General features: G+C 33.7%; 1 protein-coding gene across 6 annotated transcripts in view; it reads left to right on the forward strand.

Annotated features, from left to right (window-relative positions):
• LOC124360241 (rab GTPase-activating protein 1-like) overlaps window positions 1-23942 on the forward strand; it is an 84030-nt gene that overhangs the window by 25705 nt on the left and 34383 nt on the right. For 5 of the 6 annotated variants that reach the window (XM_046813680.1, XM_046813682.1, XM_046813677.1 and 2 more), the window contains 6 exons: window positions 10298-10490; window positions 11719-11902; window positions 12995-13178; window positions 20071-20247; window positions 21222-21419; window positions 23646-23921. In XM_046813680.1, the coding sequence (XP_046669636.1) occupies window positions 10298-10490; window positions 11719-11902; window positions 12995-13178; window positions 20071-20247; window positions 21222-21419; window positions 23646-23921 (1212 nt within the window). The remainder of the gene's footprint in view (window positions 1-10297; window positions 10491-11718; window positions 11903-12994; window positions 13179-20070; window positions 20248-21221; window positions 21420-23645; window positions 23922-23942) is intronic. The other variant, XM_046813678.1, reaches the window with a different exon arrangement.

The following is a 23942-nucleotide window of genomic DNA, read 5'->3' on the forward strand; positions in this document are numbered from 1 at the left end:
TGCTACATACTATTCAGTCACTGTATTGCTTTTGGCATGTATAAAATACTTTTTCTAATTAATTGTTGTCTGAGTCTGATTCAAAAAATTAAAAAATATATGTTTTTTCTACAAGTTTCTGAAACAAATAATGAATGTGTTGGAAATCCAAAGCAAATGATTACATTACAAAAAGAAGTTACTACACTTAGTTATTACCAGAATATAGAAACAATATATATGAAGGAACTTCACATTTCTTTCTTTGAAGGCAACAGTGTATATCCTAATGTTACATCAAAGGGTTCCTGTACTGTTATGTGAAACCTTAAATTGTCAAATCTATAACATGTATTAGGTGACATTCGAATATGGCCTTTTGTTTCAGGGAAGTGAGAGGAAGAAACATTTGCTTTGTTTATGTGGCTATTGTTCACTGAAAGGCATATTTGTGTCTTCATATATGAATATACAACCTTCAATCTTTCCCTTTAATGTTGCAGAGGTTTGAAAATGTTGCCGTCCTCGTGAATGTGATAACTGAATCGCATAAAGTTTTTCATACTAAAAAAGGAAAAACAAAAACTAGCATTCTACAAAAAATATTATATAAGTTATGACACTTTTACAAAATATTGCAAACTACAGTATTTTCCCTATGGTTTTGCCCCAAAGCCGGTGGTGCATGTTTATTTTACAAAATTTAATTAATTATTATTATTATGAATGCAAACATTTAGTTAAAATTTAAGCATTCATGACTTTGAAACAAAATTTCTTATAGGGATACAGTATGTGGCATTTTTTTTAACATCTAATAGGCTGTTAAAAATTCAAATTTCTAAAACTCGGTAGTAGTACGCCACACCAAGTGTCGTGTTACAAGATTCACAGAGGTCGCATGCAAAACTTTATATCTATAGCTCACTTTGTCCTCAAGATGTCCTGCGGACAGATAGACAGACAGACAGTCGTACAGAAATGAAATGTTTACATCCTTTCGGCAAGACAAAATAAAAATTGTGTGTCAGCTTAATGTGTATTATGGTATAAAACTCATTCTTGTCATTTGTAGAAATGAAGTTTTTTGTAAAATTCAAAATTTACGTATGAAATCTTCATTGTTAGGTTTCATATCAATGTTAAAATAATGAAAGTTCTAGCGAGTTATTACATCGCAAGAGTGCACTGAAATAAAATTTTGTCTCCAACTTTTAACATTGATTCTTCATTCTATTATTTTTTTCATTTTACTGTATGAATAAAAATGTGACATGGGTCACTCCATGACAAATCAACCAGAAGAAAAGCATTTTGACACCCACCATCTCAGATTTGGATGAAGCTTGGCATGATTACATTCATTTATTATGTAAGTAACTATAAAACGTTTTTTCCTTGTATCTCTTATGGTTTACATTGTACAGGATCTTAAAGTTTAAGGAATATTGTGATTTTTATTTTTCCACCACAAGAAACAAAACTTGTTTTCCGATAGGAAATAATACATATTTTTCTCATTTACCAAATAATTCAGATGAAATTTTTTTTTATTTGTAGATGAAAAGGTTAGGAACAATGTAAAAATCAATAAAACTACCAATTGTTCATTTGGGGCCAAGAAAAAATTTTAAAGTGTTATTTTAACGATTTTTTAAATGAAGTGCAGAGTTTACAAAAAATGAGATATCTACAAAAGGGAAAAAGATAATCATGAAATTCTTTTTTTGGTTTTGTACTCTGATATATGCTCAACCACATGAAACATTAACATTAGTGGTTTTTTTTTTTACTCCTTTGTTATTTTTTTCAATTTTAAAACAAAAAAATGAATATTAAAAAAATTCTGATGACCTCAAACATGATACAAAATATGGTTTATCAAATCCAAAAAACGTTGACTGTAGGTTTGAAAGAGACCTATCTACACATCAGATTCATTACTTCAGTGGTGAGTGTGCTGCCCAGTATAAAAGTAAATACGATTTCATAAACCTATGTCTACATGAAAGAGATTTTGAAATAAAATAATAACCAAGGATGAACAATCAGCTATTTTATAATATATTTAACAATCAGGAAACTTTTTTATTAAATTGGAAGATTTGTATCCTACATGTTTCATTGCTTGTGTGTGTGATAGCTTCTTGTACTTTTTCATGGTGAGTGAGATGAACACTGTAAAATCTAAAACATAAGAGATACAAGGAAAACAATTGGCATGGTTACTTACATAAATGAATTGAACAACTATACTAAGTTTCATCAAAATCTGAGACAGTGGGTGTCATTGTATGGTTGGACTGACATGGAAAGACCCGAATGTTAAAATCTCATATTATTGAACTCAGCATACTAATTGCACTGTCTTATATTTATTTTGAGAAATGTATAATTTTATTTGTTTATGCATCATGATTACGCATAAGATCACTGTGAAAATATTTGCTAACCTCAGCCAAATCCCATGGAGTAACATGTACAGGGTGAGGCAGTGAAACGGCACGATTTTGTAAAACCACCAAAGATTTATTTACAAGTAAAATCATAATAGTTGAACATGGATCTCAAGTACAAGAGTGGAAAATTAAAGATTTCCACACTATCCGCGTTTTTGTAATATGCCTTTACGGCATATGCACGTTGCGCACTCGACCAACGCTCCATGGCTACTGAAACTTCCACCACTCTAGACGCCCAAGGTCACTTCCCCCACTCTCGCAACCCCCCTCCGCGCCCAACAACCACTATCGAAATCGTGCCGTTTCACTGCCTCACCCTGTACCATCATCGAACTTGAGTGTTTTTCATATAGAAATGAAGCTTTCATGCAAAATTTCAAGTTATTGTGCAAACGGACAAATAGATGGACACAAATAAATTTTTTCCAGCCACATGAGCAATACAACACTCAGCAAACAAGTTTTTATAAATTATTTATTCCATAACTTAAACAAAATCCTAATTAAAAAATAAAAGGAGTATTGTAATTCTATTCACCAAATAAAACTGTATGTATGTCAAATTTGGACAAGATTGGTTCTATCATCGTCACAACCCATGCTAACAAATGCATAAATAGTCAAACTACACGTTTCGGCCCTGACAGTTTCTAATAAAATCCAGTATTTTGACTTTTGGATCATCTGTTTCCTATATATATAGAAGAAAATAAAATCACTTACTTGGAAAGAATCTAACGTAAGTAGTAGTGTTTTCTTTAATTATTTCATCCTAACATAAAATTATTAAGAATTGAGTACATTCTTTTTAACAAACTATATCTATGTTATCCATAGTGCATAATCCTTTTAAATAGTTTTAATAAGGAAGGATATTGTGACTGGCCCAATAACATGATATAACTGATTATCATACTTTTCAGTTCAACAGCTAACATTTATTACTGACAGGGTTTGATTTGAAAGGAAAACAGGATTTCAGACACTTGCCACCATTAGGTGTTTTCAAGGATAGCTTGTCATGTTAGTGAACCTGTATTGTGCAGACCACAGTTTGTGATTTTCCATACAGCTATGAATCTCAGGTACATGCATGAAGTTTTTGACATGCAACTTTTCCTGATATCAATTTTTGTGACAGACAAGTTTATTGCTATTTGTTGATTTGTGTTTTTTTAATCCTATGTATCAAGTCTTTTTATGCCTGAAGAAGAGGACAGATTCCAAACCAGATTGTAACGCATAACGATGGCAAATGTCCGAATCCAGTTGTTCCTCCTACATTTAAATTTAATATTGATTTGTTATCTTGCAATTGGGTTCAATTTATATTATAAGTGTTTCCATTCCATTATTTTCAAATTTAAATTTATTTTCTACATATTATACACTTTATAAGGGCTGCTATGAAACCTCACACACTGTTGTATGTGTTGGAATACAACCTTATGTCAATACTTTGACTTCTTGATTTTTGTCCAGGCCAGTTTAGTAGATGGTGTCATAAAACTTTTAACTATCCCATTAAAGCTAAAAGTTAGCCTATCATTTGTTACTTACAATTAAATATGTATATAAGAAGTTTGATCACTAGACTGAGCTGGTAAAGTTACCAGGTTTAGTTCATAGGATGTTACCTACATTAAATGTAGGGTCTTATATTTTGTTAAAATACTTCAGTTCTAGATTTAATATGGGGCAAGAAACAGATTAAAGATCTTTATTACCATTATTGCAAAATAGCCCATATTTTTTTCTCTGTATACAATAAAGAGTCAATTATTCTAATTCAGTAGGGTCATATACCTGTCCTTCATTCCAGTTTGGAAGTACTGTTTTGTTGCTTATCACATCCAGTGGGCTTATGAGGAATTCTTGGAAACAAAATTATAAAAACCTAAATGTGTTCCCTGAGTGAGAAAGAAATAAGTGAAGGACATACACATATTTGGCTACTTTCAATTGAATAAGCAGATTTTAGTCTAAGTGAGAAAATAATTCAGAGCTCTTTTTGGAGACTAAGATTAGTAATGCAGCCAGTTGCGATTTATGAGCTTGGGAGGTTTTAAAATCAAGTATAAGAACTTCTGGAGTTTGAATTTCTTGTAAGAAAATTGTGTCATTTGCATAATAAATAATCTATTATACTTTTCGGACTGCAAAGTCACATCTTTAGGTAATTATTTCCTAGTTGTCTCTAACCACCAGAACTACATAATTTATCAAGGTACAGCCCACCTATCAATTCCTTGACATGGAATTACAACGTTGGGCAAATCTGTTACTGTTTCTGTTTACAGTTTGTGGAATTCAATATATGTAAAAATTTATTATAAAATCATGTTTACTGTGGTTCTGGATTCCAGTATCTTCTGAAAGTGATGAGGTTTTCAGTGTATTACAGGCTAATAATTGTATTAATAATCTAAATCATGTATTCAAAATGTTGTAGATTTAATTGAGATTCCCAATGAATTAATTTGTCAAAATTTAAATTTATATTTATTGACTATTCATTTTTGTGAACTTAATAAAATGACTTTTTTATACAATAATGTTTTTACTCTACAAAACCTAAATTTGTCATTTACAGATATTGAGCTGAAGATAGAATATTTATTTACTGTTATATTACTTCTTGACATAATTCATATCTGTTACTCTTATAATTAATACTTTAAGTTATATTATCACCTATCACTGCACCTATGTACTATAATGATATTTTCAAATTTTTCACTATGAAATTGCTGAAATTGCATTAGAGACAACGATTAATATTAATTACAATTTGTCTTTTAGTGTCTCATATAAATGTAGGCAAGACCTACTGGTTAAACAGTGATAAAACTGAAAAAACTGAGAGCTAATGTCTTAATAATTGTTTACTGAATAAATTTAATTATGATTCACTTTTCATTAAACTTGTACGATGAAAAGTGCTAAATTGAAATTCCAAGTATTGTTTTCCATTGGTTCTATATTGTGAGTATATTGAGGTCTATAAGCTACATATAGTAAAATAAGAGTGATAGTGTTCGTTCTGTAGTTTGTATAGGAGTAGAATTTCAGAAAGATGTTTATTAAAGCATTAAGAAGGTTCATAAATATTCTAATAATAGTTGATTAATATTTCCTACCATATTAACACTAATAATTCCAAAGTGACCACCCAACCAGGAAACAGCAATAAGTCAAGAATTTAACACACTGAGGAAAAACCGAGGATCTTCCTGTAGAACCGAGAAATCACTAAAACAATTGTACTGTCTCTTACAACTCAAGAAATCAAGGAAAATATGATAGTTCATTGAATCAGGACTTGATTAGTGTCTAAACTTCGTATTTTATGCAACGTGATCCGTGAAACAGTGAATAGAGATTAACATATGTTCGCAAGCCCCACCAGCTGTTTGGTCAAAGATTAACTTCACTTTATAGTTGAATTTATCCTGGTTAGTTTTATTCCTGTTTCATGTTAAGATCCCCCCCCCATCATACATGTAACAATCCATTGGACAATTAAAGGTGGCGGACTTCTTGTCTCAGTTTAGTCTATAAACTTTGCTCCTCACACACGTTTCCATTGGTAATCAGATTATATTAGTTAAAACGAAGAAAGTGATTTTATGTTTTTATATCATAGTCACATCCAAACCTGGACTAAATTATCTACGTTTACACAGGCAAGAACTTTCTCAAGTTTTGTGTCCAACAGTAAAAAACACTAGTCTAAACATGCTCTAGCTCTCGTGAGCACTGTCCAACCTTTGTCAGGTATTTGTTTACAAGAACTGGAGAGCAGTGTCGGACATTGACATTTCAATAATTATAAACATTACTAGGACATCACTGTCTTATGTGAACAGACTTCGAACTTACTCCTGCAACAACCAGTGACATGACTGTGACAGTTCTCACAAGTGAAATTGCTTATTAAATGACATTTTTTTCAAGTGTTCTATTTATGCGACAGTAGTTATGTAATATCTCTCGTAACTTTACTTCCTAGAGTAAATGCAGCTTGATATTGTCGACAGTTTGCTGGCAGCCAGCTGGCCAAATCCCCTCCACGCATGTCAGTTTTCATTGTCTGATGTGCATTTCCTGTATGATGGCCGGTTGAAATCCCATCAGTTCATTTGAACGACTTCCCCACACACGGGACAGTCAGTTGGCCAATTCAAACTGTTCAAACCAAACAGTCCAAAGTGTAAGAGGAATGACTATCGTTAACAATGTGTTGTCGTTAAGTTGTCAATGAACACATTGTGACTTGAACCACAGCCTTCATGTGTTTATTTACTTTGTGTTGTTTACTTTAGTTGTGTTGTTGTGATGGGATGATTCTATTTTGCATTATCTTTAGACAAACACAAAATATTTAAGAGCCAGTAACTCATTACGTTAACTCATATTCTAAAAGCAACTGTTGAGGGTACTGACCTGTACTGGTGTCTTATTCTACAGATTGTGAATTAACCTCACTTTGGTGACTTTTGTAGCAGATAACTTTCTGATAATTTCTTCATACTTATTGGCTGGCAGAGGGATATATTCAGAGCCATGATATTTTAGCGGGACAGTAACAAGGGCTGCCAGCAACGATGAAAACCTAGCAATTTTAATGTCTCTAGAATATATACTAGTAATGGGTCAATTCTGATTCTCGATACCGCGGCTTTATTCACTTGATTCCGATGTACTGAAAATCACAATTTTACAATATTAGGATTAGTGATGTGTGGAATCTGAATCTTGAATCTAAATAAATAATACATAGATAAATTACTGATAGGTAACACAATTTCTTTTACTCTCTTAATGAAAAAATATAGACAGCTAACAAAATTAACAAATTACAATAGTTTAACAAATAATATTTTGGTTATAATTCATATTTTCTATATTTATTTTGGTGCATCATTGTGATTCTGCTGCGTCTATTCAAGGACAGCAACGGATAGGTAGTATGCAAATTATTGATTGCTAAAACATGTTTTTATAGTTCTATGTGTATAATAACTATTTAGTTATGTAAAGTAATGAAACAGTGTGATTTATTATGAATATTTTACTTGATCTTCGTATTTTCTATGTCTATAGTTGTCAACACCAGCATGTATGCTGATTCTATGCATGGACGTCAGCTGCTTGGCAGTAAACAGATGATTGCTAATTTTTATTTTATCTTTACATTGTGCTTTATGTAATTGTATACAGGGTGGAAAAAAAGTATGGAAACGCTTTCACTAATTTTGTATGGCTTCACTTATACAAATTAAATTTTGTACATCACCACTTGTATTAAGAACCTAGTTTTTCAGACCAGTGGGGACATTTTATCTTTTCAGGGGGGACGGCCCGTGAGGAGTCGGACGAAAATCTTAAATGTAAGCATAGGCCGAGTTTGGTATCAAATTAAAGGTCTAGTAAAGAGAAACTCATTACCGCAAACCGCACTTAAAAAGGTTTTGACCCTATCCAGGAGTACGCTCCGTTTGAATTTCATAAGTAACGTTTTGATTAATTATTATTTCTCCGCAATTTCACAGTCTCAAGTTAACTGTTCTGACTGAAAATGACACTTTATGAAACACAATTATCCAAAAGGATTAAATTAAAAATTATCTATGAATTACAAAAAATAACCATACCTTTTAAATTGAGGTGCTCAAACTGCTCTCCGAACACTTGTTGGCAATGATCTAGTCTATTATAAAAAACCTACTGCAGTCACATTTTGAAGCATCTCGGGGTGTAATTCTTCTTGCTTCTTCTAAATAAACGATTTGTCAGCTGCTCAATGTTGGCTGGTATAGTTTTATACACATTATCTTTTAAGAAGCCCCACAAAAAGAAATCTAGTGGATTAAGATCCGGTGACCTAGCCGGCCACTCAACGGTACCCCTGCGACCAATCCAACGGTTAGGAAACGCTTCATCTAACAGATTGCGCACCCGCAAATAGTAATGGGGCGGTGCTCCATCTTGCTGAAACCATACTGCATTAAAAATTTGCCCCAAGAAGAGCACGCACTACTGGCAAAATGTTATTTGACAACATATTGAAATAAATTTCGCCTGTTAGATTTCCATCTATCACAAACGGTCCTACAATGTTATTGTTTATTATTCCAGCCCACATATTCACTTTCTGAGGCCTTTGTGTGTGGCCTTCTATTCATCCAGTGTGGATTATGGTCGGCCCAGTAACGGCAATTATGCCTATTAACTTGTCCATTAACAAAGAATGTAGGTTCATCTGAAAACAATATCGAACTTAAAAAAAATTTGAATTTCGTCACACTTTCTCATCATTATTTCGCAAAATTCAGTCCTTCGATCAAAATCATCCTCTGCAAGTTCTTGGGTTAGGGTTAATTTATTTATTTATTTATTTTTCAATTTTATATGACAGCTACAGGACATGATATAGCATGATTTAAAAGGGTGATACTTGTTTTTGTGTAAAACATTCAACACTAAAGTATGGCTCATATCAAGATCTTCTGCAGCCACTCTGGCCGAGGTGCTGGGATTTTCAACAAATGTTTGGAGTACATCAAAGATTTTTGTTCATTTGTTGCCGATTTAGGCCTGCCACTTCTTTCGCGATCTTTGACTGTTCTAGTTTTCTTCAAATCTTTTTACTGTCTTAAACACTGTTGACTTACTAATTGGGGGTCTATCAAGAAAAGTGTCATTAAACAAATGCGCTGTTTCTTCATAGGGACGAAAACTAGATATCCATACCCACGCATCATAAGCAGCGTGATTCTCTCAAACTCACTAAGTGACATTGCTTTTAAAACTAGTAGAATAAAATGTAAACACTTAAGTAAAAAAAATTATAACTATCGCAAGTACCTTCTAGTGAAGACTTTCAACTTTATCTTACGTGGACGAAATTATAACGTAGACTAAAAACCAAGCTGATATTAAAAATACAAAACTGTGGAGTTTTGCTGTGACAGTACTGTTTGTATTGCCTAAACCAGTTTTATGTTTGCCTGAGATAAAAGGGCTGGAGGGACTGGACCTTGACCTCATGTTGATAAGGAGTTACGGTGGTATTATTGAATACTCTCAGTTTCTTGAAGACAAAGACAGGAAAACCCCTATTTACTGTTATCCAACAAATGTAGAGGTAAAAAAATATTTTTTTTTTGGAAATTGCTTTTCAAATTTACATAACCGACACAACATACTACTGAAAGTAAATTAGTTACTTCACAAGACAAAATTACTAAATTTCTTTGTCATGAAATTCATACGGCCCGTACTCTGGATAGGGTCAACCTTTTTAAGTGCGGTTTGCGGTAATGAGTTTCTCTTTACTAGACCTTTAATTTGATACCAAACTCGGCCTATGCTTACATTTAAGATTTTCGTCCGACTCCTCACGGGCCGTCCCCCTGAAAAGATAAAATGTCCCTACTGGTCTCAAAAACTAGGTTCTTAATACAAGTGGTGATGTACAAAATTTTAATTTGTATTAGTGAAGCCATACAAAATTAGTGAAAGCGTTTCCATACTTTTTTTCCACCCTGTATAAATATAACCAGTGATGAATTTTTTAGGCCACTGCAGCTTCATGGCATTTCCTGCAAATACAGATGGTTACAAAAAACTGTCATTGTGGGACTCTGTGTAAGGGTTGAGTAATGTATTACAGTTGTTTATTTGTTTGAAAATAGACTAGAGAATCATAGTGGCCACTCTGAATTCAGTTACTTTAATTGACTGATTTATACTTCACTATGACTATAGGACAATAAAGGATATTAAGAGAAATGTTCAGTTCAAAGCTCTTTACTTGAAATCCTGTTCTTGATGGCCATGTAATGTTCCAGTCACTACCACTTCTGAAGATCACTGGAGATAACAGCTTGGAGGCGATGATGGGCGAGGTGCTGGGTGAGATGGATATAGACAATAAACTTCAACAGACTCCAACAGAAGCAAAGCCGCGGACCTATATTTTGGAGTCTAAGCGATTCGAGACTGATGAGCATCCTCTCAGTGAGGAAGAGGTGGAAGAGATAGGTAGCCTTTTGTTCTTTGAATCTGTGTTGTAGTTAGTGTGTTAAGGAAACCTATGGTTGGAGAAGTGATAAAATCAAACAAGCGTCCTCTCAGTGAGGAATAGGTGGAGGATATAGATATACTCTTTCTTCTTGAATTTGTGTTGTAGTTATTGCACTAGGTGAACCCATTTTTGGAGTCCAAGTAAATCAAACAAACCTTCAGAGAAGAAGAGGTGAAGGGTATAGTTTTGCTTCTTGCTTCTGCTATTATGTTAGACACCAAATTTTTAATTCCGGTCATCTTTTGGAGGTTAAGTGGTAGAGAGGACTTTTAAGTCCTAACTTCGCCTCTGTAAATAAAGGCATTTTTCATTTCATTTCATTTCATTTCATCTGATAATCAATTTCGTAGCGTTTGATCACTTTATTAAGTTTATGTTGTGTTTGTAATACTAAGGTATCTCCCATCATGGGGGCCAAGTGGCATGAGATCAATGAATATCCTCTCAGTAATAAGAAGTTTGAGGTTATAGTTAGCCTCTTGCTCATGTGCCCTTATGAGAAGTGAGAAATTTCAGTTAGAAATTTGGTAATGAAGCAGAGGATATATTTTTTAATTTGATATGGAGTCTATTGAATCTTAAGTAAAAATTTTCTACTAGAAAACCGTACATATTGGTCCAGTACAAACAAGTACTTAAAATGTGAAATTTAAATCACTGAATAAATAAATTCAGTCCGCTGTTGATTAATAATTGCTGTCTGCTTGGAAATATGAAAAAACGGTGTAATAGAGATAAAATTTAATCAGTTTACAATAACAAAGTAGACAGTTTCACTTATAACTGGTAAGGCAATGTGAGGTGTAGTACTCCAGTTCTTGGTATTATGCAACTGGGTTGTTTAAGCCCTGGAACTGGAAAACACCTGATGTTCGGCTTTTAACTGGTTTTACATAGTTATTATGTATTAAAAATATGGTAAAATAGTTTTGGTTTTAATAATTGATAAATGATGTTCAATCTATGCATATATATGATTATTTTAATGTTTTCATTCTCCCACTTACTGCTCCTGTGATACCAGACAGAATGCACTCCTAGAAATTTTTTCTTAATACAATAAAAATTTAGTTTTATTTGTAGTTGATCTTCAAATCTTTACCCCTGTTGTCTTAAAACTGAACATTTAGAATAACATGTACCAATTTCAAAAGTAGAAATCTCTATTGTTTGTTATTGTTTCAGAAGATGTGTCCCAGGATTGCACAATATTCAATGGTATCTCGTATTTGGGTTCAGCATCGGTCAACGCTCCCAAAAGTCAGACTGAGACAAACCTTAACATGGCCATACTCAATGAACAATCTCACAACCAAGAAGTCATCAAAGTCAGTGTCTCAGTGCCCAGCTGCTCTGACGGTAGTGTTGTGTGAGTACTTGGTCCAGTTCAACCTTATTGTTTAATGTGTTTAGTCTCAGAGCCCAGCTGCTCTGACGGTAGTATTGTGTGATTACTTGGTCCAGTTCAACCTTATTGTTTAATGTGTTTAGTCTCAGAGCCCAGCTGCTCTGACGGTAGTATTGTGTGAGTACTTGGTCCAGTTCAACCTTATTGTTTAACATGTCCTGTCTCTGTGTGTATGTGTTTTTTCCCCAAATTTTACTTGTAATAACAGAAATTCAATACTCCAAGTTTCAATATTTTTACAAATTTCAAAAAAAATAATTTACTACTAAACAATTAGTAAAATAGCCATATAACATCCTATAAGGCTTGTAAATTTTATCTGTTAAAGAATAAACAAATATTAAGGTGTTTCCAGATATTTTACACACCCTGTACAACTATCCCTTGGATAGGACAGCACTGTGAAAGTGAATATATGATCTGAGGGGAATATGTTTGTTCTGCGTACAAGATGTTTTGTCTATAATATATTGGTTTAGTCTATATGCAACAAATATGGTGTGGTATATCATCAAGGAGTGAATCCAGATTTTCTGAGCTCATTAACCTTATTTTGTACATTAACATACTATAAATTTAAACATTTGTTTCATAACTTTACAAATATTGAGATTTAACATTAATTTATAGTTATAATTGCATTTTAAAATTAAATACAAATTTGATTCATAGCAATTTGTTTGATAGTTGGCAAAACACAATTATGCACAGATCAACTGGTGTTTGTAACATTACTTTTGGCTTAGGGGGAAGGATTTTTAAACTGATACTTGTGTCTCATACTCTTCGAAATCAAGAGTTAAATGTTTTTTGCTATCACAATACTTTCTCATGTACTGTGTGTAAAGAAATAATATTAAAAATCAAATTTTAATTCTGAACTAAGGATTGAAACAAAAAAGTTTTTATGAATTAGCTCATCATTACAACTAATATATCTAGAAAATATTTTTGTTGCAGTTCATAATACTCAGTATAAAATTATGTAAAACCGATATGATGAAGAAATTAAAGATTTGTTTAAACTTATATTTTTATGTTTTTTACGAACAGATTGTATGATGCCGCCACGGGAACAGTTATGGCCCGGTATGAGATTCACCGAATCGTGTTCTATGCCCATGGCTTAGCTGATTCCAAGGAGACTGCGTGCTTCTCATTTACGTACACCCAGGGAGGAACCATCGAGTCCTACATCTTTCAGTGCCATGTCTTCAGATGTGACATACCAGAGGCTGTAAGTGCTGCGTTCTTTACTTCCCCCTAGTGTGCAATTAGCTTTAAAAAATGTATGTTAATTTGCTGAGAGATCTGTTTGAATTAGGAATTCTGAAGGTATTGTAGAAATAGAAAAATGACAATTTTATTTTTTTAAACTTTAAACATATATTTTACAAATAAATATGTGTAAGAAAACAAAACATTGAATTTGCCAATAAACTGAAAAAAATAATTATAATAAAAACATTTAAATCCCAATTAAACCCATCCTACTGTTATTGTAAACCCTAGAACACACAATTCAACATTGGAATGGAGATTGCTCGTAGATCTCAATATCGGACTGACATCCTCTCCAAACAGAAAAAGCCATCAAACGCACCAGTATACAGTGCAAAATGATGTTCAGTTGCTATTCCAAACAGTTTCTGATTGATACAGGCGACCAAGAAAAACAAAGTGCAGCTATTGTCTGACATTCAGTTCAAATTCTAACGCATTTTATTACCAGTTTTAAGAACTACAGTTTCAGATGGAGACAAAAACTTTAATTACTATATTTCCCATTACACACGTGTGGAAACTTTTTAACCCTATGTCTCGTAAGCCCCCATACACCTAACAATCCATCGGACGATTAATTATTAGTGGACTGAAGTCAAAGCCCTCAGCAGGATACCATGAAATATCTACTGTAGTCCTGAAAAACTACCAAGATGAACTCAATGAACCGCTGGTGCATGGAATGTGTAATGTTACTTAGAAGGTTTCCAATCTGCCCTGAAACTGTCAAAAGTATGCCCCAAATTCAAACAAGGTGATGAACACAAGCCATACATGCAGGCAACTACAGGCCTATCTAGCTAATTCCAGCCATATCCAAAGTAGTAGAAAAATTAGTTTTGATCAAACTTCTCAAACATTTTTTAAACAACAATCTTTTAAAAGAATATCGGCATGGCTTCCTATTTGGTAAATTTACAACTGCAGCACTGATTAATCTTGTAGAGTTCTTACTAAACTAACACGAAGGGGGGAAGAAATCGACAGCTATTTTACTATAATACAGTGAAGCCTTCGATAATCTTCATCATGAACACCTTCTGAAAAAGCTAATGGTACTTGGAATTCATGGAATCTCAAAAGCATGGTTTACCATTCAATATTGTCATAACAACTACCTAGCTGTAAATTAGAAGAAGACAAAATAGCTCATTCTAGGGAAGTGCAGAAAGACAACTGCCGATAACACTACCTTTATCAAGTACCTTGGTGTAACAATCAACCAAAGCCTCATTTGGATACCACATATCAACAACCTCTGCGAAAAACTAAGCTCCAGACTGTTTGTATTACGACGAGTAAAAAAACATAGGCAACATCTTGACCCCAAGGATTGCTTATTTTTCCTTGTTTGAATCCTGTATCTGCTACAGGATAGGAGCTTGGGGAGGGACAACCTCTGACAACCTGCAACCGTTCTTTTGAAGCAAAAACTCAACCAAATTGTTGAAAACTTACACAGAATTTTACTTACTCCTCAATTGTATTTTTATGAAACTATACTTATCTTAACAATAATTTTAATAAAGATATCTTTGTGTTTGTCTTAAAGTCGGCCGATCGATCATCTCAGTTTGGTCTGTTAATAATTTCTCCTCACCATGGTCTGATTGGTCGTCAAATTGCATATGTTTTAACCAAGAAAATGAGGTCACATCCAAACCTTGTCTGAATTAATATTGTTGTCGGTCTGCAGACGATCGGTTGGCTGAAACCCTCACACACATCATTTTTCATTGTCAGAGCAACATTGGTTGGACGACGCCTGGTGGAAATCCCACTATTTCTCTGATGACATTAATCGTCTAAATGATTTCCCCCAAGATCGGTCGGAAAATTCTAATTCAATCAATCAATCAAAGTATTCTTATTTATTTTGTACATTGTAAAAAATAGTGTCACATTATTATTACACATCATGTAATTAAATAACAATACAATATAAATATATATGTAAACCTTGAACACAATTTTAAAATAAAACTTATTACATGTAAGATTGAAAATAAATATCTTTTACCATTTGTATTTAAAATAAACTCATTTACGGAATAAAGAGGGTTGTTATGTAATTTTTGCTCTAGTACATTTTTAAATTCAATTTTATCTTTAATAAGTTTTATTTCCTGTAAAATTTTCATAAAATATGCCCATATAAGTAGATTTCTTTTAAATAAATTCTAATCACAGTTTTTTCTGTAGTTTTAAGTTCCCAGTGTCTTGTATTGTATTGTTGATTAATCTCCATAGATGGATTTTTATGTAATGTTCCTTAGTAAAACAGACAGTTTTTAAAATGTACATATCTTACATATCTACATGTACATTTTACTATACAATATTAACACATTGCGTATGGCGCAGACACCAGCGACCACCACAGTAATGGTGTTTGGCGCTCGCCGATGACCGTGCATTTCCTGCAAATACAGCTGGTTATGAGAAACTGTCATATTTGTACAAGGGTAATGGATGACAGTTCAGTAAATAACACCTAAAAATCCACTTGTAATGTTTTCTTCAGAGTAAAGAAACTATCCTAGAGGCATCAACTAAGTTGTTTGATTGTAGCTAAATTTTCCTCTAAGGACTTTTGTTTTCAATTAATTGCTCAACCTTGCTTTTGAAAATAATTAGCTGAAACAACGTTACTCTCAGCCCTCGGAATGATGTAACAATTAGGCCCTGAGGTTACATGGCCATTGGTTTTTCTTCATCAGGTTGCTAGTTGTTGCCCTTACCAAAGTGTCCTCTCAGCTCAAGGGGCCAGCTCTGCTGTCCATTGTGGTTTATTTTGGCAATTTCTCAGCAACCACATAGAAAGAATATAACAAAAAATATGAATGGTAGCTCAGCTGTGCTAGAGTTTTTTGAACTATGAAACTTAAATACTCTTTGTCCTCTAAATTTCCTCATTCCTAAGTAGTCTAAGGAGTACTCTTAGGAGTCTAAGAGATATTGTGATAAATGGTAGGTCACCCCTGACATCAAATTGAGTTAGACAAACAACATCAACTTAGTTTTTGATATTTAACATACCGAAAGGCTGAATTTTCCAAAATACATAGTATGCATCTAGAGTCTATGAAAATTATTCTTTCCAAGTGTCTGTATATGCTATTGCTGGAGATTTTTTTATATTCAGCATTTTCTTTCTTAATTTGTACTAGTTGTTTTTTAGGTTTATTTATCACAATATTAAGCTGTTGCTTTAAAAAAAGGTTTTAATATTTTTCTTATTTTATTGTTATTATGAATCAATCCAATTATATTATAATATTTTATATGTATATTTAATGTAGTGTGCAATATCAAATTTAAAAAAAAAAACTAAATAAATATTGTAATACAAACATTTGAGGTTTACGTGTTTGTAAAAATCAATTTCAAATTTTAACCTTTGATTATAAATAGTTCCTCAGTTTCATTGCAACAGAAATGCTAACTGAAACCCCTTCACAGCTGATGCTAACTTGTTACAACAGTTTCACTATTTGAACGGTTTGGCACACTTCTAGTTTATTAATTATCTCAATACAAAATTCAAGTAACAAGTGAGGCATTCTTCAAAAATGTAGTTTGTAAATTTTGTATAGTGGTTTTTCAAAGCTGGAAATATTGTACCTTATTAATAATGTAATAAATAAATACAAATTTATCTTTGGTAGCAAAAACTCATAGATGCAGTATTCAAACTGAGTGTTATTTACATAACCTGTAGGTCTGTTGTAGTTTTGCTTTCTTAGCAGCCTCTATATAAAACCTCTTTAGTGATGAGTGACAGACCTAAACTTAATTAAAAATCTATTAAAAAGAAAATTTTTTAGTAAATCATGTTATGAAATGAAATGAAAAATATCTTTATTATAGAGATAAAGTTAGGACTTAAATGCAAGTGAGTTAAAATGTTGTATACATATTACTAAAAAGCGACAAGTAACCATAATAAAATGTATTCTAAAACAATAATATTTATTTTTCCTTTTTTTTGTGAGACAGCCATGGCACCCTTTGAAACACTCTAGACATGCAGAACTGTTCTGCTTTATGTTATATCAGCAAAAAATATTTACCAGCAAAAACTAACAACAAATTTGTAAATATATGTGTAACATACATTTTTGAGATCATTAAATTAAATTGTTTTCAATCTCATAAACTTTAAAATCCAAACACTTGGAACATTTGCTTGGACAAAAAATTTGCTTGTTCTTAGAGAATATAGAGACATTGATAAAACAGAGCTATTATCTCTTAATATAACAGTCGTATTTGGAAATGTTGAAAAGAAATCATGATGCTGTTATAGTCCTAGTATTGTGTAGTTTGTTATTGTGATAAGCAGGAGTCCATTATCTGAACAACTCCGTAGAGAATTATGAGTTGTCATTATCAGTGAACTGCCCACAGTGATTTGAACAGACATTATTGTGTAGTAGTTATTCACTTTCTGTATCTCTCTATGTCTGCCTGTGTTAAACATTATCTATAACGTAAGTGTATAAGTTATCCTAGAATAAAATTTAGTTTTCAGGATAACAGGATTGAGCTATTATAATCTTTTAATATTAAGTAACATAAGTTTTTCCTCTAAACCTTCACAAATTATACATAAACTACAATTCTGGAATTACTAATTTACTATAAAACAAAGAGATCAACTTTAAAATTGTGAACTTGTTTGAGAACAAGTTTGAGAAAACTTTTATTTGAGAAAATAAACATTGAATATTTGAGTTGGTACCAAGTAAATTAGATTAATGTAAAAACTATTTTTAATAGTACCAGATGATAGTGATGCTTACAATATTAGACACTCAAGAAGTCAAGTTTCAAAATAAAAAGTTGAATTGTTTAATTTTAATTCTAATATTAAATGGTTTTATGTTCCTTTTTATGTTTTAAAACAAGCTCCATTGTCAATGGACCAGGCAGAGCGTATGAACCAGATCAACAGTTTAAAAAAATGTGTTGCACTGTGTTTGTTGTGTGGACAGGTTAGACAGGTGTCAACATAGTTTTAAAAGGTGTTACAGCGAGTATGTCATTCCATGAGCACTTTAGTGAAAATATTACTTAGGAATAAAGTACATTGATATGCTTATATGGCAACAACATTATGGTTATGGTTTGACACTTACACAAACTTTTACATGTTTTTGATCATTAAACTTGATTTAACACATACTAAAGTATAAAACAGTGTCACACAGTTCTGTTCTGTTTTGCTTTCACCATTAAAAAATGTATTTACCTTTGTTAGATATAATTATTGTGGTTGAAATCATTAAATCCTCGTTATTAATGATTCAAGATTTTATTGATCATTAAACATACAGTGATGCAATAGATTTCGTCAATACTAACATAGAATAATGTTACCTTTTCAACATGTGTTACATACTGTTTTTAACTAATAGCTTAGGTAAAAATTCAAATCAATATAGAATAATATAATAAATACTAATACATGTAAAATTTGTGATGGCAAGAACATAACAGATTAAAAAGACTCATACATTCATAAATAAATAGGTAGACACAGTTAACAACATTTACATAAACAAAATTAAAAACAATGAAAGCAGATAAGAATGAAATAAATGTTGTACAATAATATTTATACAATAAAAATACAAATATGAATAATTGTTATAACATTAATAGCAAAAATCATAAATTCTTAACAGATCATGTTTCAACAAGGCATTCCAGCGAGTACCTCGCTCCATGACCACCACAATGCAGTGATAGCTGTTACCGTTACAAAAGACAGTAGAGCTCATAAGCTGCAGTCATAGTCTGCAAATATATTTGTTCATTGTGTGTTGTTGTGTGGACAGGTAGGGCAGGTGTCCAGTTGTTTCAACAAGGCATTCCAGCGAGTACCTCGCTCCATGACCACCACAATGCAGTGATAGCTGTTACCATTACACGAGACAGTAGAGCTCATAAGCAGCAGTCATAGTCTGCAAATATATTTGTTCATTGTGTGTTGTTGTGTGGACAGGTAGGGCAGGTGTCCAGTTGTTTCAACAAGGCATTCCAGCGAGTACCTCGCTCCATGACCACCACAATGCAGTGATAGCTGTTACCATTCACGAGACAGTAGAGCTCATAAGCTGCAGTCATAGTCTGCAAATATATTTGTTCATTGTGTGTTGTTGTGTGGACAGGTAGGACATCCAGTTGTTTCAACAAGGCATTCCAGCGAGTACCTCGCTCCATGACCACCACAATGCAGTGATAGCTGTTACATTACACAAGACAGTAGAGCTCATAAGCTGCAGTCATAGTCTGCAAATATATTTGTTCATTGTGTGTTGTTGTGTGGACAGGTAGGGCAGGTGTCCAGTTGTTTCAACAAGGCATTCCAGCGAGTACCTCGCTCCATGACCACCACAATGCAGTGATAGCTGTTACCATTACACGAGACAGTAGAGCTCATAAGCTGCAGTCATAGTCTGCAAATATATTTGTTCATTGTGTGTTGTTGTGTGGACAGGTAGGGCAGGTGTCCAGTTGTTTCAACAAGGCATTCCAGCGAGTACCTCGCTCCATGACCACCACAATGCAGTGATAGCTGTTACCGTTACACAAGACAGTAGAGCTCATAAGCTGCAGTCATAGTCTGCAAATATATTTGTTCATTGTGTGTTGTTGTGTGGACAGGTAGGGCAGGTGTCCAGTTGTTTCAACAAGGCATTCCAGCGAGTACCTCGCTCCATGACTACCACCACAATGCAGTGATAGCTGTTACCATTACACGAGACAGTAGAGCTCATAAGCGGCAGTCATAGTCTGCAAATATATTTGTTCATTGTGTGTTGTTGTTGTGTGGACAGGTAGGGCAGGTGTCCAGTTGTTTCAACAAGGCATTCCAGCGAGTACCTCGCTCCATGACCACCTCAGTACAGGGAGAGTTGCTGTCAGCAGATCAAGCAGAGCTTATGAGTCGAAGTGGCAGTTTGCAGATGTTTGTCTTCGAGGTCACTATGGAAATCAAAGAAGAGGATGGCAGGGTGAGTACTACAGTCACCAATAACTAGATAATAGTTGTTGTTAAATAAGGCTAACTGATAATGAAATTTTAATGTCAAACTACATTGTATGCTTTGATCTAATATAATTCTTATAAGTTCTAACCTAGTACTACTCAATAAAACTGTGTGTTAAATTAATTCATTTAAAAGTCACCCCAAATCTGATAGTGGCACTCTGTCCCTGGTCTTCAGGCTTATTAAAATACTTTATTATTTCCGTTCTAAAGTATTACAAGATTTAAGTATACCACACCATCTGTCGTAACAGGTTTTGCTGATATAGCATGGAAAATCTCGTCTATAGCTCAATTCATTCTCCAGATGCCTGGCGGAGAAATTGACAGACAGACATTCATATAAGTCAAAGTATCTTTATTACGTGAGCAGTAAAAACAGTAATTTTGTCATATTGTAATACAAAGTTATATCTGTGTTTAAATAATAAGAGTCTAGTTTTCACACTAAATCACTATAAAGTGATGCTGTGTGTGTTGGGATAGTTAGGCTACATGTGTTAAAATGTCTCATTTTTAATCTCTTATGGGTGTATGGAGTTTTTTCATAAATTTATTTATCTGCTATTTTCTCGTTACCATAATGGTTACCCATGAGACTAATGTAAAAATATTCGCTATTGCTCAGCCAAATACCATGGAGTGACTGCATTATCATCAATTTCAGTGTTCCTCATATAGAAATGAAGCTTCTTGCACAATTTCAAGTCTGTAGGTTAGTTCGCTTTCGTGACATCTTGCGGACAGAAGACAGATAGACAGAGATGAAATTTATTCAGCCCTGAAAGGGATGGCCTTCGCTGAAGCTCAGCCAATAACTTGTGTTACTTTACTATAAGCTTTTCCAATTTTAAAACCTAATAGTTCCCCTTATAGTTTGAGAAATCTTTAATACTCAATTAAATATATTTATTACTGATTTATTCTTCTGTTCTGTAGGGTGGTTTTAGTGCAGTGCCCAAAGATAGAAATTGTTTCAAACTGAGAATGAACGTGGAAAAGCAAGTATGCCTGACGGTTCAACAAGTGATGGGAGACCGAGATAAGGACCAGGACATGGAGGTTGAAAGGTGTTTTGGAGTTCTTATCAGTCCTGGTCGCAATGTCAAACACAGTGACATGCAACTATTGGAGATGGTTAGTATTCTTATAGCATATGTTTATTATCTGAGTAGCATGCGAGTATGAGATAGAGAACACAGGTTGGCCACCCAACTAAGAAACCGGTCGGTAATAAACCAGAAATTTAACACATTGAGTATAAACTATGAATAAACCAGACATCTTGTAGAGTAGGTCAAAACATTTTTCTTTTCAAAAGAAGTTATGAAAGGAAAAAATTAATTTGAATATTTTAAAAACCAAATCTGATTAGTGCCATCCGTTGTATTTAATTCCATGAAATTGTAATTGAAGATTTATATCACCTGATTTGCAACAATCCAGTTTTTGTTGTGTTATCCTACAAATTGTTAACAAGATGCCTCTTATGCACGGTTGTGCTGAGAGGAGTTGATCTTGATTAGTCATATCCTTACATTGAGTCATCTCATGGCATCTCAGAGTATCTGATTACAATTGATTAAGTTGTGATCTGAACCACAAGCCTTCCGCTCCCTTCCTTTCGAAATGTGATCCCACTCTTCTTTCTATTTCTGGCCAACCCTGGTTACCCTCATCTATTTCCAACTCTAGGACTCTCCAGTAGTCTTTTCCCCTCTTTCTTTACTCTTTATTTTTAGTCTTGTCTGACTGTTCCAGTAAATGGCTCTCTAGGAGTGGTTAAGCCAGCGCTGGTAGTCATAATTAGTGTCAGTGAGAGCTAATGTGAGCTTGTTACTTCTGAGTTATCATGTACTAGTTCAGAAGCCAGCCACTTTGATCCATGGTCGGGAGGTATGAGTTGACAGGGGTGTCAGAGCCCCTGTTGCAGTGTGCGAGCTCAAGTTGTGCGAAAAGTTTGATAAACAGGGCCTCCTCACAAATTCCTGGTTAATAGGCTCGCACTACTTAAAACGATAAGCTGATAAAAAGCTTTGTGGAAGCCCAACTCCCCCCCTCACCTGGACAATCAAAACGTTAAGCTGGTAAAAAGCTTTGTGGAAGCCCAACTGGACCTGGACAATCACATGAAATTTTTGTAACAAGGGATCAGAGTGATATGGATAAAAAGTGCCAACTGTGATTCAATTAGTGAAATTGATGCAAAACTAAGGAAATATAATAGTTTGCAAAGAGAAGATAATTTGACTCCTCTATTTTATATCTTCTATTTCTTGTCTTGAGCCACAGTGAAGCGGATAAATAACCAAAGTAAGCCTTTTGGTTATTAATAAAGCTTTTCCATTTTCTGGAAGCCAAACAAAGGCGGTACAAAAGCTGAGAAATAGGACCATCTTGTTGAAGGCTACAAACTGCAGTCCCAAAGGAGTTGTGTTTTTTGCTGGGGATTATTGGATTGCAGTGAGAACAAGATAAAGGAAGAACTCAAATTACTTTATAGTCACGGATTTGGTCAAGATAGTTTAGACCGAAAACGGAGTGAAGACTCCAACTCCAGGTCTAATACATATTTTTCGTCTCTCCTCTTTGTGGTTGTTCACATCCATTTTTTTCTTTGGCATTTGATTATTCTACATGTTCTGTTTGATTTTTAATGTTTTTTTTTAATTCAGTTGATTTTCCCATAACACTGTCACTGTTGCTAGCTCCATTGCAGCTGGCAACACAACGCTTGCATTGATATGTCTCATACTATAGCTTTATCAAAATTAATATTCAGTTATATAATACACACTACATAAATGATCAAAGGCCTTCCCGGTCCACACATTTCAGATGTATGTAGAAGAAGATTCAGAACGACAGCTCGGGATGTTAAATCGACCACTGGATAGATAATGTTCTTTGTTGTCTGAAATTAATAAATCAATTTAAACATACAAAAATAATTAACTAACAAAATTATTATATTAAATTCATCGTGAGTTTCTAATGATTATTTGACTGTAATATCATTAAACCTAGCTAAGATATTGAGGATTTCTAAACCTTACTATACCAGCTATGTTCATGAAAGTCTCATTGTAGTGGTCACACGCACTCTATAATTACCATATCAAAATGTGTTATTAGTACTCATATTGGACTACTATATATAATATAATATATAATTATATATAATATAATAATTGATGGGAGAGTGAGATAGAAAGAAATGAGTACAACACAGTTACAATACTAAACACATTTATACTTGAATTTAGAATCTAAATAAATTTGGTTTTTGGTGAAATATAAATGGAGTGGGAATTAATACTGTACATGAACTATCAGTAAGAAGCCATCTGATTGATTGTTCAGGTATCGATGGGATCAGGTAGTGTAAACGACAAGAAGTGCTACGTCATCACAGGCCAGTGCAGTCCACGAGAGAACGCGTTTGAGCCACTGAACGTGGAGACACCACGTGACACCAGAATGTGGCTAACGGTGGCAGTGGACTTAGTTGTACGTGGGATCAAGGAACCAGTGAGATTAGTGCTGGAGACACAAGTCAAGGTGTTTCCGGCTGCAGAACGCTTTTGGACCATCAATCGCCGCCCACTTGTTCAGCAATTCACCCTCAACCTCAAGGAGGTAACTGACATCGTTATAAAT

Source organism: Homalodisca vitripennis, chromosome 4 (genome assembly GCF_021130785.1).
Source record: "Homalodisca vitripennis isolate AUS2020 chromosome 4, UT_GWSS_2.1, whole genome shotgun sequence".
Lineage (NCBI taxonomy): Eukaryota > Metazoa > Arthropoda > Insecta > Hemiptera > Cicadellidae > Homalodisca > Homalodisca vitripennis.